Source organism: Rhea pennata, chromosome 10 (assembly GCF_028389875.1).
Source record: "Rhea pennata isolate bPtePen1 chromosome 10, bPtePen1.pri, whole genome shotgun sequence".
NCBI classification, from domain to species: Eukaryota; Metazoa; Chordata; class Aves; order Rheiformes; family Rheidae; genus Rhea; species Rhea pennata.
In genome coordinates, this window is record NC_084672.1 from 4,685,462 (window position 1) to 4,699,933 (window position 14,472).

The following is a 14,472-nucleotide window of genomic DNA, read 5'->3' on the forward strand; positions in this document are numbered from 1 at the left end:
GCGTTTGAAAATGGAGGTTGAAGATGCCGACTGCCAGCCCCGACGCGCCTCACGTTTGCCGCTGCCGGGCGCGACGGGCCGCTGCAGCCGGCGCTGAGGGGGGACGGCGGCGCCCGCCGCCCCGCAGCTCGCCCGCGCGGCGGACGCGGCATCGCCCGGCCCCGGCCCCGGCCGCCGCCGCCGCTGCCGGAGGGAGCTCCGGCACGCACGCACGCACATATATATATATATATATTTTTGGTCTGGTTCCTCCATAAGATCAACATCCAAGGACCTCGGAACCCTTCGGCTTTTCCGATCCGAAGGGGTTTTTTTTTTTTTTTTTTTTTTTCTTGACGCAACGTGGATTTATTTATCCGCCCTCCCCCTTTCTCATCCCTCGTTTGTATTTTTTTTTTTTTAAGACGAGGGGGGGAAACAAACCGAGCGATTTTGGACTTTTTTTTTTTTTTTTTTCTGAAAGGGGGATTTTGTCCAATTAAAAAAAGAGGAATGAAGTCTGGCGCCGGAGGAGGGTCCCTCGCCTTCTTCTGGGGGTTTCTGCTCTTCTTCGCCACACTTTGTCTGTGGCCAACAAATGGAGAAAGTGAGTGTTGTGCGGGGCGGCGGGGGCGCGCGAGGGTGTCGGCGAGGGGCTCCCGGTGTGTGTGTGTGTGTGAGGGTTTCTGCGAGGGGCTCCCGGTGTGTGTGGGGAGGGGGGTTGTGAGGGGCTCTCGGGGTGTGTGTGACGGTGTCGGCGAGGGGCTCCCGTGTGTGTGTGTGTGTGTGTGAGGGTTTCTGCGAGGGGCTCCCGGTGTGTGTGGGGAGGGGGGTTGTGAGGGGCTCCCGGGGTGTGTGTGACGGTGTCGGCGAGGGGCTCCCGTGTGTGTGTGTGTGTGTGTGTGAGGGTTTCTGTGAGGGGCTCCCGTGTGTGTGTGTGTGTGTGTGTGAGGGTTTCTGTGAGGGGCTCCCGTGTGTCTGTGTGTGTGTGTGTGTGTGTGTGTGTGTGTGAGGGTTTCTGTGAGGGGCTCCCGTGTGTGTGTGTGTGTGTGTGTGAGGGTTTCTGTGAGGGGCTCCCGGTGTGTGTGTGTGTGAGGGTTTCTGTGAGGGGCTCCCGTGTGTGTGTGTGTGTGTGTGTGTGAGGGTTTCTGTGAGGGGCTCCCGTGTGTGTGTGTGTGTGTGTGTGTGAGGGTTTCTGTGAGGGGCTCCCGTGTGTGTGTGTGTGAGGGTTTCTGTGAGGGGCTCCCGTGTGTGTGTGTGTGTGAGGGTTTCTGCGAGGGGCTCCCGGTGTGTGTGTGTGTGTGAGGGTTTCTGTGAGGGGCTCCCGTGTGTGTGTGTGTGTGTGTGTGAGGGTTTCTGTGAGGGGCTCCCGTGTGTGTGTGTGTGTGTGTGTGTGACGGTGTCGGCGAGGGGCTCCCGTGTGTGTGTGTGTGTGTGTGACGGTGTCGGCGAGGGGCTCCTGGTGTGTGTGTGTGTGTGAGGGTTTCTGTGAGGGGCTCCCGTGTGTGTGTGTGTGTGTGTGAGGGTTTCTGTGAGGGGCTCCCGTGTGTGTGTGTGTGTGTGAGGGTTTCTGCGAGGGGCTCCCGGTGTGTGTGTGTGTGTGAGGGTTTCTGTGAGGGGCTCCCGTGTCTGTGTGTGTGTGTGTGTGAGGGTTTCTGTGAGGGGCTCCCGTGTGTGTGTGTGTGTGTGTGTGACGGTGTCGGCGAGGGGCTCCCGTGTGTGTGTGTGTGTGTGTGTGACGGTGTCGGCGAGGGGCTCCTGGTGTGTGTGTGTGTGTGCCTGTGTGTGAGGGGCTGGCGGTGTGTGTGAGGGTTTCTGTGAGGCGCTCCCGAGGGGTGTGTGTGTTTGTGTGTACCTAAGGGTGTTGGCGAGGGCCTGCCGTGTGTGTGTGAGTTGGTGAGGAGCTGTGTGTGTATGTGTGAGGCTGCGGGCGAGGGGCTCCCACACCAGTGTGTGTGTGTGGTGGTGCATGGTGGGGTGTGTGTGGTGGTGCATGTGCGTGTATGGTGGTGCGTGTGAGGGTGTGTATGGTGGTGCATGGTGGTGTGTGCATGTGTGTGTATGGTGGTGCATGGTGGGGTGTGTGTATGGTGGTGCATGTGAGGGTGTGTGTGGTGGTGCATGGTGGTGTGTGTGCATGGTGGTGCGTGTGAGGGTGTGTATGGTGGTGTATGGTGGTGCGTGTGAGGGTGTGTGTGGTGGTGCATGGTGTGTGTGCATGGTGGTGCGTGTGAGGGTGTGTGTGGTGGTGCATGGTGGTGTATGTGTATGGTGGTGCGTGTGAGGGTGTGCGTGGTGGTGCATGGTGGTGCGTGTGTGCGCGGCGGTGCGCGGGTGCCGGGCGCAGCCTGCCCGCGGCGACGCACGCGTTTTTGCGCCGGTGGCGGGATCTGCCCCTCGCGTGCGTTTGGAAACGCGGCGCTTCAGCTCGCCTCCCGCCTCTCCGGAGGGAGCCCAGCGTGGGCCCTGCAGCGAGGAGGAGCCGCGGCCCCCTCTTCGGCGCGGTGCTGGCGCCCGCCGTCCCCAGCCTGGCGTTCTCCCCGCCTGATGCGTGCGCGCCTCCAAACTCCTGCGGGTTTCAACGTGCTGCTTAGACCTCCACAGCAGGGGCGGGCAGCGCTCTGCTCCCCTTCCCTGCCACGAAGCAGCCGGGTCGCGGTTGGTGTTCAGGGGCTGTGTGAAATAACCCTTCCGCGGGGAGCAGAAATCCTGGAAATCCGTGTGCGGCGTTTCCGCACCGCTTTGCTGTTGGGGAAGGGCTTCCTTGGTGCGGCGCGAAGGTGGCGGCCCGCACTCGAAAGGTCACGGTCGTGGCTTTCGTGAGAGTTTCAGGCCAACGCGTTACACGCGTGCGTACGCAGAAACGTTTGATGCCTGGGAGCTGCTAAATGTAGTTTTTATTCCTTTAAAAGCAGCTGTGTCTATATCTAAATTGAAGATTTGTGCAGTTGACTTAAGAGCATGAGCTGCTCCCTCCATGTGCCTGGAGGGGAGCGCGGCCTGGGGGATGTGTGTGTGCGTATGTACATATGCATATATATACACATATATGAGTGTGTATATACACACGTATAACGTATATATATGTGGGCGTGTGTTGCCACAGCCCCGGCCGCGTTTGCGGCGTTTTTGTGCGTTTCAAACCCGTGGCTGCCCCTGTTAGACAGGGAGATGTTAAACGTGTCTCGGAGCCCAGCCGTTCTGATAGCTGCTGCTTCGCCATCTGCAGAGACGGAGATGTTTTGCTGTCTTCCCGCTTTGATTTCTTCCGCTCTGTGTTTTTTCTTTTTTTTTTCTAATACTACTTGAGCTGTTTTTGTGTGCCTCTTCCTTTTGAAAAGATGTTTGCTGTTGTGAAGAAAGGAGAAAATTTTCTTCAGTTTTTAAATATAAAGGGAAAGAATTTGGGAGCTGTAAAGGCTTTTTTAAAAGCAGTAGTTTCAGGTGGAAAAGAAAGGGAAGATCTTTGGATGCACTGACAATGAAGCTAACGGGGGGGGGGAATGTTTGAGCAAGAAGTGCGTAGATGGAGTCTGTAATACGTGTTGAGTAATACTGTGTTTCATTAGGCAGTGAATGCCAATTAACTTGTTGCAAATTAAGGCACAACTCTGCCCCTTTTCACTGCGGTGGCAGGGCCAGCTAGGGCTGGAGAGTTGCAGTCTGTCTTCTGTGAGTTGAACTTTTTGGCTAGAGTAGTTTTAAAGAGGGAAGATTAATATTTAGCTTTAAAAACAAAACCTCAGAGCCCTTCTTCAGGGCAGGGCTTAAAACAAGATTGAGTAGCTGGGAGAAAAAGAAAAGGAGGCGGTCTGGTGTGTTCTTAAATACTGAGATATGTGTTTAATTTTTTTTAATTTTACCTGCTACAGAGTGTTTTCAAATAAAAATGCTTGTCCAGCTCTTGCAATGAAATAAGACAGAAATGGGATGCTAGCTTCCAGTTCTCTGAAGTGTTTGTAGTTACCATTTAGCTAAAATGACCCAATTAAGAACCTCCCAAATGGAATATCTTCTAAAGACCTAGACACTTAAGTATGAGAAGATATGCTGAAAAACTTGTCTTAGCTGAATGCTGCCTGAAATCGATTGTCTTTGTAGTTTACAGTTTAATAGCCTTTGTTTTTGCGAGTTATTACTGAAAGAATTTTGCTTTTAGGGGGAAAAATGATCTCCAGAGCAGATGTTTTGTATCCCTTCATATTCTTCCCTCTCTCCACAATAGTGGAAGGAAGATTAATCTTAATTTTTATTTGTTTTTCATATATACTGTGTCATAGCTAAAAGGCACTTCCATTTTCGGTCAAACAAGCAAGGCATTCCTAAATAGGAATACAAAGGAGTTGCAACAGGAGGGGGAAAACCCATCTCTTTAATGCTAAATTATATAAAGTCTGTTCATGATTAGATGACAAGAATGTCTTTAAAATGCAGGTAGCTTCAGTGGAAAGCTTCTGCTTTTAAAAAAATCACTAGAAGATGCTCAGAATGTCTTGAGATTTTGTTGAAAAGGCATAAAAATCGCCCCCCCCCATTAGGACAAAATGTGTGCTGGTATAACCACGCGTGTAATGTGTAAAACTAGCTGTTGGAGGCTGGCTTTAAGATGAAGCCTAATCTCAGTATTTTTTTTTGCTTAAGCTTGATAGTGTTTTGGTGTTTCACTCTCATGTAGTATACCTCAATGAAGGGGAGTGGGTTAAACATGTAGAACAAAACTAGTGTCATTAGGTCTGATAATAGTTTGGAGAGATAGATACATTGACAGATCTGCTCACCTTAGTTCTGAGCTTATATATAGACGTCCAGGCTATATTTTGTGTTTCCCATCATAACAAACAGTAGTTCGTGCTTTTGGGTTTGAATCTCTATCCCAGGTATCTAGGTAAAAACGCTTGTGGCCTCCTGAGTGTCAGTATTATACACACCTAATTTTTACATCTGCATTTTCTTATATGCCTGGTGGTTAGAGAATATTGTTAAATGTGAGTTACATAATTCCTTCTCTATTTGAGGCTGTGAATAGAAAATGCCAGTGTTAAAGGAATGGATATTAATTGGGTATGCCAGGAATAGAAGAAAAGAAATATTTTGGAAGTGATGAGGAAATGATTATGATTAGAGACTATGGGAAGGAATGGTGAACCAGGCAGTACTTCAACTTTTTTTTTGATTGTGTTGGATTATATCTTCAAAGTGTTTCATTACCAGAACTGGAGCAAAGGCTTGTATGACTCAGTAATTGAAAGGGTTAGGAAATGGTAATGGCTTAGGTAGTATCAGGCAAAATGTGTTTAAAAGGTTAAGAAGCAGAGGAACAAGTATAGAAGGATGTGCACTAGAAAGTTTCAATGCTGAACCAAAACTTAAGAGAGCAAAATAATGTTCTTTACATAAAGTGAAGGAAGTTTAACGTGATTCTTGGCAAGGTATTTAATAAATATTATTAGAAGTGAGAGAAAGGGTCTGCAGAGAGGAAGATCAATTAGTTTGAACTTTAGTTCAACAAAAGAGATGAATTTGTTGCTTTTCAAAAGGAAATTGTTGATAAATTATTGTTAGCTTTTTGTTAGTTTTTCCCTTATTGGTTATTCTTTCAAACTAATTCTAGAGTTTCTAGAGTATATTTAAAGCATAACTTCAGTGACAAATAAATACTGTTTTCATCTTAAAATAACATACAAAACCTGGAGTTTCAGTATTTGTGTGATTTTTTTTTTTTGAATCTATCTTTACTGTTAAATAATTAATTTATTTTTGGTATGTAACTTTGGGAGAAATTGTTTCAAATCATACTGAATTTTCTACTAAACTAAGAATTCACTAAGAAGATCTTGGAGGAGATTGTTTTCAGTAGGGAGTCTTTCTTTTCTTTTTTCTTTTTTTTTCCTAACACATCTAACATTTAGAATTAAAATACATTTCTGGGTTATAACTACTGTCTTTAAAGAGTGATTTAAATTCATGTTAAAATGATGCTTTTTCCTGTTCCCCGATCAGTGTTTAATTCTTTTTACTCTAATGTTGAGGTAGTTTTACTGGTAATTGCTGGAATTATTAATTGAGTGGGACCAGGAGAGAGAGTTATGTTAAATGATTGATTATATTGTGTATAGATTCCACCTGTGCAAATTGTGAGCTGCCTCAAACTCTGAAAGTCCTGAGCTTTGAGGGAGAGAGAAATAATACGCGCATGAAACTTGTTTTCTTCAGTCTTCATGTTAGTTTTATGATCCCAGAGGGAAAACAACTTGTCTAGTTCATCATCTGTGATAGTCCTAAAGTTGATAGCTTGCAAACTGTACTGAATGAAATTGTTTTAAAAGTTAGAGTATTCCCCCAAACATCTATAGTTAATTTATTAAATTTCATCAGCATTGTTTTACTTCCTTGAAAAGGTGTTAACTGAGAAGCAATTGTAGCTTTCTGAAACTATTCTTTTATGTCTGGTTTATCAAATTAAATGTAATAAATATAATAAATTTTTATTTGAATTTTAATGCAGAGCTTTCACATTTGGAAGTGTTTTGTGATACTATCAAGTAGCAGCTGTTCATATATGAGTTTTTGTGTGTTTAGGAATGGCAGTTTAGTATTATTGAGAGCTATTGTATATGTTACTAAATTAGGTGCAATCTGAATAACCATCTCAAGTGTCAAATAATTAAAGTCAGTGCACATACATAGTTTTGGTTTATTTCATATCTTTCTGACAAAGTTGAGCTTTTAAGGTTTCTGGTCTTAGGTGGTAAGGGAACATACTGATTTTAAGAGAGTCCCTCTGCAGAAAGACTGCTGGAATGCAGTGATGTGTTGAAAGGTAGAAGTACTGTTTTAATATTTTGATATATTTGACATGTACAATTTTTCTATCACTGTATATTGTATAGACAGCTTTTTTGTGTAGGTTATTTGCATTAGTTTTTATGATTTATGAAAGTCACTTTAAAAAGAATAGTTTCAAAATTTTTCCATTGTACCGAAGCAGAGCTCGTCAAACAGTAGTTCATGAAGATGCATTTGTAGTTGTTAGCCAACCTGTCTTTGGCTTGTTTTTGTTTGTTTGTTTTTGTTTTGTTTTTTCTCTTAGCCAAGCCATGACATACAATCTGGACTGATTTCTGTAGTACTATTATTTATTTATTTATTTATTTATTTATTTATTGTCCAGAGCTGTCTGAGACAAACTTTGAGGACAGGCAAATAATTAGCAATAGGCAACGTTCATTCATATTTCTCTGAGCTCTGTAAACAGCTGTAGCAATTCCTCAACCTCCCAAGTAGGCTACAGTCACTTCAGGCAGGACTTCTTGTTTTGTAAAGGAATTTGGTAACATTTTGTCTTATTCCTTAAGTAAGGAGATGCATTCCTGTAAAACTGATGTTAGCATGGTGGTGGATTTTGAAGGTTTAACTTGCATTTATCACTGAAAGTTTTTAATCCTCACAAATGCTAAATGTGAGCAATTTGCTTAGGATTTCTTTTGAGAAACCAATTAGCTTTTTAACTGTTGATGTTCTCCAGAAATTGTTGCTGTGGCACTAGATTACTTAAAATTTGCTGAAAAGGGAAAATTGACATACATTTTTTTCCTGTATTTTACAGATTGATTTGCATTTTTAGTCTTAATATAACATTTTCTTACTATATATTCTTTTTAAATCCAGACTTCTAGAGAGATTCACTGTTACTGTTACTTTCTTGGTAAACTTGATGGCAAGTGCAGAAATAAGCCTTTGTGTCCTTCAGTGACTCTTCAGATAGTTTTTGAGGTAGCTGAATTCTTTGATTTACCCAGCTAGAGAGGGTTTCCCACTCCAAAGAAGTAGTGTAGAGGAGTAAATCCACTTAATAAATATTTTGGTTGAACAGCAAGTATGTGCTGTTGTCACAACATGAGGTCATTTTAATAGTAACTTGGAGGAATAATTGATATTAGCTTCTCACTGAAGAGAAGTCTTTACAAGGTTGTGCTTTAAGAACATCATATAAGCTGTGCTGCTGAGTTAATAAAGTATGCGTTATATGAATAAGAAGCTTCATTATAGCAGAAAATTGGTGAACTGTAAATATGTGTGCTTCACTGAAATAATTTATAAAACAGCTATTATGTCCCGCTTTTGTGAGCAATAATGTTAATAAATCACTTAGTCTATGAAGATTTTTTGGGGGGTGCAAGTCCAGTGACCCAGTGATTTCATTTGCCGTGTGTTGCTAACAAGGTGCGTATTACTGAAATAGCTCTGTGACCTGTCAGGGGAGAGTGTTATCTGCAAGCCTGTTATTGGTGCCATTACACGCTGTAAAGATATCTCTGTTTACTAGAAAGTGTGAACATCAACTCTGATCAAAACACTTTCTCTTAACAGGTGGGCTTTTTATTTTTCCTCTCTCTCTTTAAATTCTTAGCCTAGCATCTCTTTTTCCCTGTGGAGAGGAGCAGTGTCAAAATGTGAGAACGTCAGGGAAGTGCAGAAAATATTAGGGCTCTTAATAATAGAGACAGACTTTACTTACTTTCTTGTTTGTTTGTTTGTTTTTGCTGCTAGCGGGTCACTGTTGCTGATTGTTTCCAGAAGCTTTATAGTTTTTGCTTCAATGTGAAAAGTTCACGGATTAGTATGCCTGTCATTTAAGTTAGTTACTTATAAAATCCTACTCAAATAATAGAAGGTGTGATTGGAGGCAGGAAAGAAGATTTTTTTTTTTGAAGTTCAGAATGCATAAAATGAATACATGCTGAAGCAGTCAAAGATCCCTTGTGCTTTATCAGAGTGCAGTCTGTCTGAATGAAAGGTACTGTACCTGCTGTTAAGTTTATAAACTTGCTTTATACAGATTACTTTTTAAATTATTCATGATGCTACATTACAAGTATATCTGACAGGTTTAAAATAAATGACTTGATGGTAAGAGGGAGTATGCATTAATTAGAGCTGAGATAATGTGCTTTTTGAAGTATCTCTTCCATTTGTTACTAGTGGAGTACTGTAGGTACCTGCAGCCAAACGTGTGATTCTCAAGCATGGATTATGTTACTATCCTCAAATTGAACTGTAGTGACAGATGATATATAAGACGAATGAGACAAAGTGGCAGAGAGGGCAAGATGCTTGGGTTTTGTTTAGTTATATACAAATTTCTGTAGGAATATGTGGAGGGTATTCATGGGATGAGGATTCTGTAAGCACAGCAGTTCAAAGGCTGTGTTAGTAGCTGTGTTGGCTGAGGTAGGGTGGGATAGCATCGCATTATTTTAGTTATTCTTTCTTGTGTTAGTGCTGCTGTGGTTTTGTGAGAGGCGTTTTAGCAAGGTGGTAGGAGATTTGAAATCCCTTTGCTTAGTGGGCCACTATATCTGATTTCTTTATGGATCATGATACTCAGTATGAGAAGTCTTCCTAATATGCCTACACAGGAAAACTTTGCAAGAGCTGTTGCATTTGGAAAAGCTTGTTGGTGGGGAAAGAGGATTGCAGATCTTTTGGATGCAAAAACAGCTTCTCCAAACATAAATTGATACTGTGCTGGTTTTCCCAGCTTTGTAGATGGGCAGTTCATTATTTCCTCTTGGGAGACATCTTGAAAACTTCAAGCGATAATGAAAAATTTACTTCCACTGTTCGGAGGGCAGTGTACAATAGCTAGACTGACACAATAGTCAAATTAGTTTTACTCTGCTAGTGTTTGGGAAAATGAGGATGAGAAGCAGGTTCCGGAAGTGGTTTATCACGTAGAAACCCTGAAATGATGTGCAACAGAGCAGCACTCAAAAAACAGCATGATGATTTTCTGGAACTGGAAGAGAGTCTTGTAGAGATGGACATTTCAAATATTCAATCTTAATCAAACAGATACAGCATTTTGGAGCAAAGCCCAGTGATGGCTGCTGCTGGAAACTGTCTATAACCAAGCTTTTAAAGGAGAATTGGCTTGGCATTCTTGAAAGGGCTTTATCCCTGGCTCTCACTAGAGTTCATTTCCTCGGTATTTGCATTGGCTGCAGCTTAGAGTCTGCCTCCGCTTTTTCCACAGTTGTGCCTTCTACAAATAATACATTTTGCTCCTCTGCCACTCCTGTCACTTCCCCTTAAGTTCATCTGTGTGGGAGCAGTATCTACCTTTAAAGGTTTAAAAGCACGCTGGAGGCACCTCACACGGAGCGAGGGCAGCGGCACTGCACTGTATGGACGAACAAGTATTTGCATGGTTTAGCTGGCTGAGAGTAGCAACTGGCTATAGTGTGAAGAGTTTAAATCACTCTGGAAATAACTTGTTTGTCTTATCTGCTGTGTTCTTCTCCAGCGCAGAAGTTATTTTTATTGTGTTATTGTTATTTTTGTTGGTTTCTCCTGGAGGGTTTAATGTGTGGTTAAATTGTTACTGTTGTCTTCTATACTCAGGTTTCACGAATCCCACTGGGGATTTGGCTTGATCTTCAGAATATTGATGGCATTAGATAGTAAGGGTTGTTCTTGTTAAGCTGTTTCAAGTGGTTCTACCTTCCTCTTTGCTTGAAGCTAGTGTTAAGAAGAGACCCGGTTAAGATGATGTCAGAAACTGAAATGGTTCACAGACCTACTGGGATGGGGGGGGGGGAGGACCCTTGCAATGGTGATGATGTCCGGCTGCCGCAACAGTGGATTTTTAGCTGCTTCTCTCCACTTCTGAATCCCCAGCAGGTGGAAGCAGCTTGTGGTTCTGTATTGATCGGAGTTAGCATCATTTACCTTCAATTTATTGTGGCTGAAACTTTTTTTAGATGTGTATTTTATTGATTCCTTGCAAATGCAGAATCTCCCAGGAAGTGTAGAGGGATGAACGGATGTGTAGAGGTGTGCAAAGCTTGCTGTTAATATGTGTCTTGTGCTCCTCTTTCTCACACAAGAGAAGTACTGAAATTGGGAGGAGGAAAGTTGCAAGCCAGCAGAATATCTGACTTTATTTGTGTTCAGAGGAAGATATCAAAAATCGAAGGATCTGTTGGTCCTCTTGGTCATATGCCTTGGATATGGACCGGTCATTTTAACAGTTCATGCTGGTATTTCCTTTCTGCTTTTCTTCTGTGGCTACAGCCATGATAGAGATGGAGTCTGTGCAGTTGTAGTTTTAAGAAAAACATGTTCGTTGTTTCAGACCTGAGACTTTGGTTGGAGATTGTGCGTGAGCCTGCTTGGGTTCGGAGTCTGGGAGTGACTGAAGGTTTTATTTCTGTTAGCTCATTCTCTTTTGTTTTTGGTGCACTAATGAAATATTTGAATTTCTGTCACGTAAGAGAAGGCTGAATACACGGTCCAATATATTCATTATTATTGAATCTTAACAAGAGATCTGACATACCTATATATTATATTTTAATTAGATTGTGAGAGTCCCTTTTAAAATTTGAGCTTGTATCCGCTCTAGTGGGTTGCTGTTGTAAAACGTGGCCAGTGTTACAAGTGAATGAACAAAGATTCTTCTAAGTTGGTTCTGTTGTTATCATACAGCACTAAGGCAAAGGCAGAGAAATGCATTTGATAATGTGTGTGTGCATTGCAGGGGAGTATGGCCTGGACTTCAGCAGAAACACATGTGAAATGGACATCTGTTTTTACATGGCTTGTGTTTTGTGTATGTCTTTTGGTAGTTCATTGTTTATTTAAACACATTTCGTTACCAGTAACGCTTTAGTGCCAAATGCCCACTGATGAGATGTATTATTAGTGTTTTGTTGTTTCCTGACTTACTGAGAAACAGCAGCTTCTCACAATTCAACACATTTGAGGAAGATTACAAAAAGAATTTGGGGTGGATCATGATCAGCACTTCAAAAGCAATAGCTTTGGAGTAACTCTGCTCTAACAGCACAGCGCCCATGGAAAAACACTGTCATCTTAACAGATGCAGTGTTATTTTGGAGATTCCACTGTATAAATACATGGACTGTGGTTAAAATGTGATGGCAACAGATGCAATCTCTGTTCTCAATTCTTTCATCTCTTTAGTATTTAAAAATATCTCACAAAGGAAAAACCATCAAGGCTGAAAATAAACTTTCTGTAAATTGTTGAGGCTGTATCTTTTGGGCTTTGTTTCATTTTGCATATCTCATTTCAAATTAGACTTGGGCAGAATAAATGTGCACAGAGGATCTGTGAGGGATCCGCTGCAAGTGCCTGCTACTGACAGCTTATTCTACAATTTGCATGTGAATGGAATTATTTGTTATCAGCTATACTTAAGAAATGTCAGCAAGATTGAAGTCAGAGCTGGTTAATCTGGCAACAAAATATTTTCGATATTTTCCACAAAAGAAAGTGATAATATGAAAAAAAGAACTACACATGCCAGTGGCTAAGCCAGCGTTGTCTGAGGATTTCCTTGGTGTTTGTGTAGTTGATATCAGTGACTTTATTTTTAAATTTGTCCAGAATATATTGCAGTGCTTGATAGCGAGAGAATTGGAATGTGCGAATCAGATGTTGTATTGCAGGGCTGCACAGTTGTGTTCACATTTGTTTTTCTTTCCAGATTTGGTTCTGTTTAAATACTGATTTGACAGGTATAAATTGAGAGCAAGAATTTATTTTTATTTTTATGAACAGCAAATAAAACATAGCAAGATGCTGTTGTCAGTGCATTCTGCTCTGTCCACTTGTTGGATAGAAAAGCCTCAAGTTAAATACTGTAGCTGGATTTTAAAAAGGGATTGGATAATTTTGTGAGCAACAACATTGGTAGTCATGCATGCTAAAATAGGGAGTGATCACATCTCACGCTTCAGAAGCTGACAGCTTGCAAGGGTTGGGAAGAAATTGTATTCCTCCTTTAGGTGTTTGTATTTCCATCTCCAGTTGTAAAACAGGGAGAAATGCCCTCCTTGAGGGTTTGTGAAAGGGCTTCATTTCATCAGTGTTTTTAAAAATTACTTCAGATACCTGTGTGACTCTCTCATCCAGATGAAGGCGTTTTCACCAGAAAGCTGTGTGTCGTGAAGCATCCTGAGATTGTTCTTAGCTGAGGTATGAGAGTGGGGGTGTTGGAATCAGCTGGCTGATAAGGAGATAGTCAATATATTACACTAAAAATAAACTCCCAGGTCTTCTCAGAAGACTGTTAAGATTACCTAGTGTCATATGCAGCTAGGAAAAAAAAAAAAACAAAAGTTGAGGTTGTTTGTGTGAGCGTAGTTCTGCCTCCCTGGGAGGATGTGATGCCATCCGTGCATTCTGTATGATGTTTTTCTTCATCCTTTCAGGAGCAATTGTGCTCACAGAAATGTGTGTCAGTTTAGTATTTCTTTGCTTGTTCGGTCTGTGGCCCCAAACCTCATTTACTGTGGTATCAGAATACTGTTCTGACCTCAGAATGACTGTCACTGCTCCTAGCGTTTGGTGCCTTGAGTCATCTTTAACACCCTCCCGGCTTTCCTCAGGCCTAGTGAGGAGATGAGCCTTATTTAGCAAGGGGAAGGTGGAGAAAGTGAATGGTGGATAGACTGAGGTTAAGATCGTCATACGTCCACCGATTCTGCTGGTTGGGGGGGGGGGAATGCTCCATTTAAGGTGTCTGTCATACCCCAGTTGGGTGTGTGCCCCTCGGTTCTCCTCTCCATCAGTACTTGGTCTTTCTATGGAGTCTCGTGCTCACTGCGTGGCCTCTGAGTATGTTGTCTGAAGAAGGGCCTGCTTGCAAGGCCAACTTTGTTGGTGTCTTGTCTGGTGCCCAGAAAGCAATGAATGTCATTTCAGACTATGGGTTCATGGGATGCTGTGCACAGTAATAACTACTGGATGATCCAAGGATGGGAGAGTTCATCTTCCTCTTAGCTGATTTTATTAGCCAAGATTGTGTGGTTGGGGATTGCGTGGTTGAGAGCAGGGGAGTTGGAAAGGGAAACAAATGGTTATCTTAGCGCAGTTCTCCAGCCAACAGTAGTCTCTGTGTTTTTGTTTGTCTATACAGTGTAAAGTTTGGTTTAAATAACTTAACTACACATTGCACAGGAATCTGGTAGGAGAGGTGGAGGTGGACCGGAAGAAAAAATACTCCCAGCACAGGGACTATTAGGTACACAGAGAAAAGTCCCTCTGCATTGGCTCTGCGACCCGGCATCCAGCAGACTTGTTGCTGGAAAGGAGCAACTGCAGATGAAACCAAGGGTTTCTTGTTGAAATAACTGAGAATCTGAACATGAGGGTTAATGCATTATTATCCAGCCCCCCCTCTCAGAGAAGCGGAGCTATTTTTACTGAAATGTGGCAGGTTTGTTTGTTTTGCCTGGGTGCTTAATGAATATAGCAATTTTACAGAATTGAAACAGTTTTAGTGCTTCCGCTGGACACTTCGGCTCTATGTAGCTTCATAGCCTTCTATTGGGAGTGTCAGACTTGCTTTAATTTCTGTCTACTTTGTCCTTCCAAGTTTATTACTTCGTTAGTGTGAAGGCTTCACAGAGCATTATTAGCTTATTATAATTTTTTATTTTATTGAGATGGGGCATGGGTGAT

The 14,472-nt window shown here is 42.6% G+C and overlaps 1 protein-coding gene across 2 annotated transcripts in view; it reads left to right on the forward strand.

Moving 5' to 3' along the window:
- Positions 1–373: 373 nt before the first annotated feature.
- IGF1R (insulin like growth factor 1 receptor) overlaps positions 374–14,472 on the forward strand; it is a 177,722-nt gene continuing 163,623 nt past the window's right edge. Inside the window, exon 1 of one of the 2 annotated variants that reach the window (XM_062584161.1) lies at positions 374–586. In XM_062584161.1, the coding sequence (XP_062440145.1) occupies positions 493–586 (94 nt within the window). In that variant the 5' untranslated portion in view covers positions 374–492. The remainder of the gene's footprint in view (positions 587–14,472) is intronic. The other variant, XM_062584160.1, reaches the window with a different exon arrangement.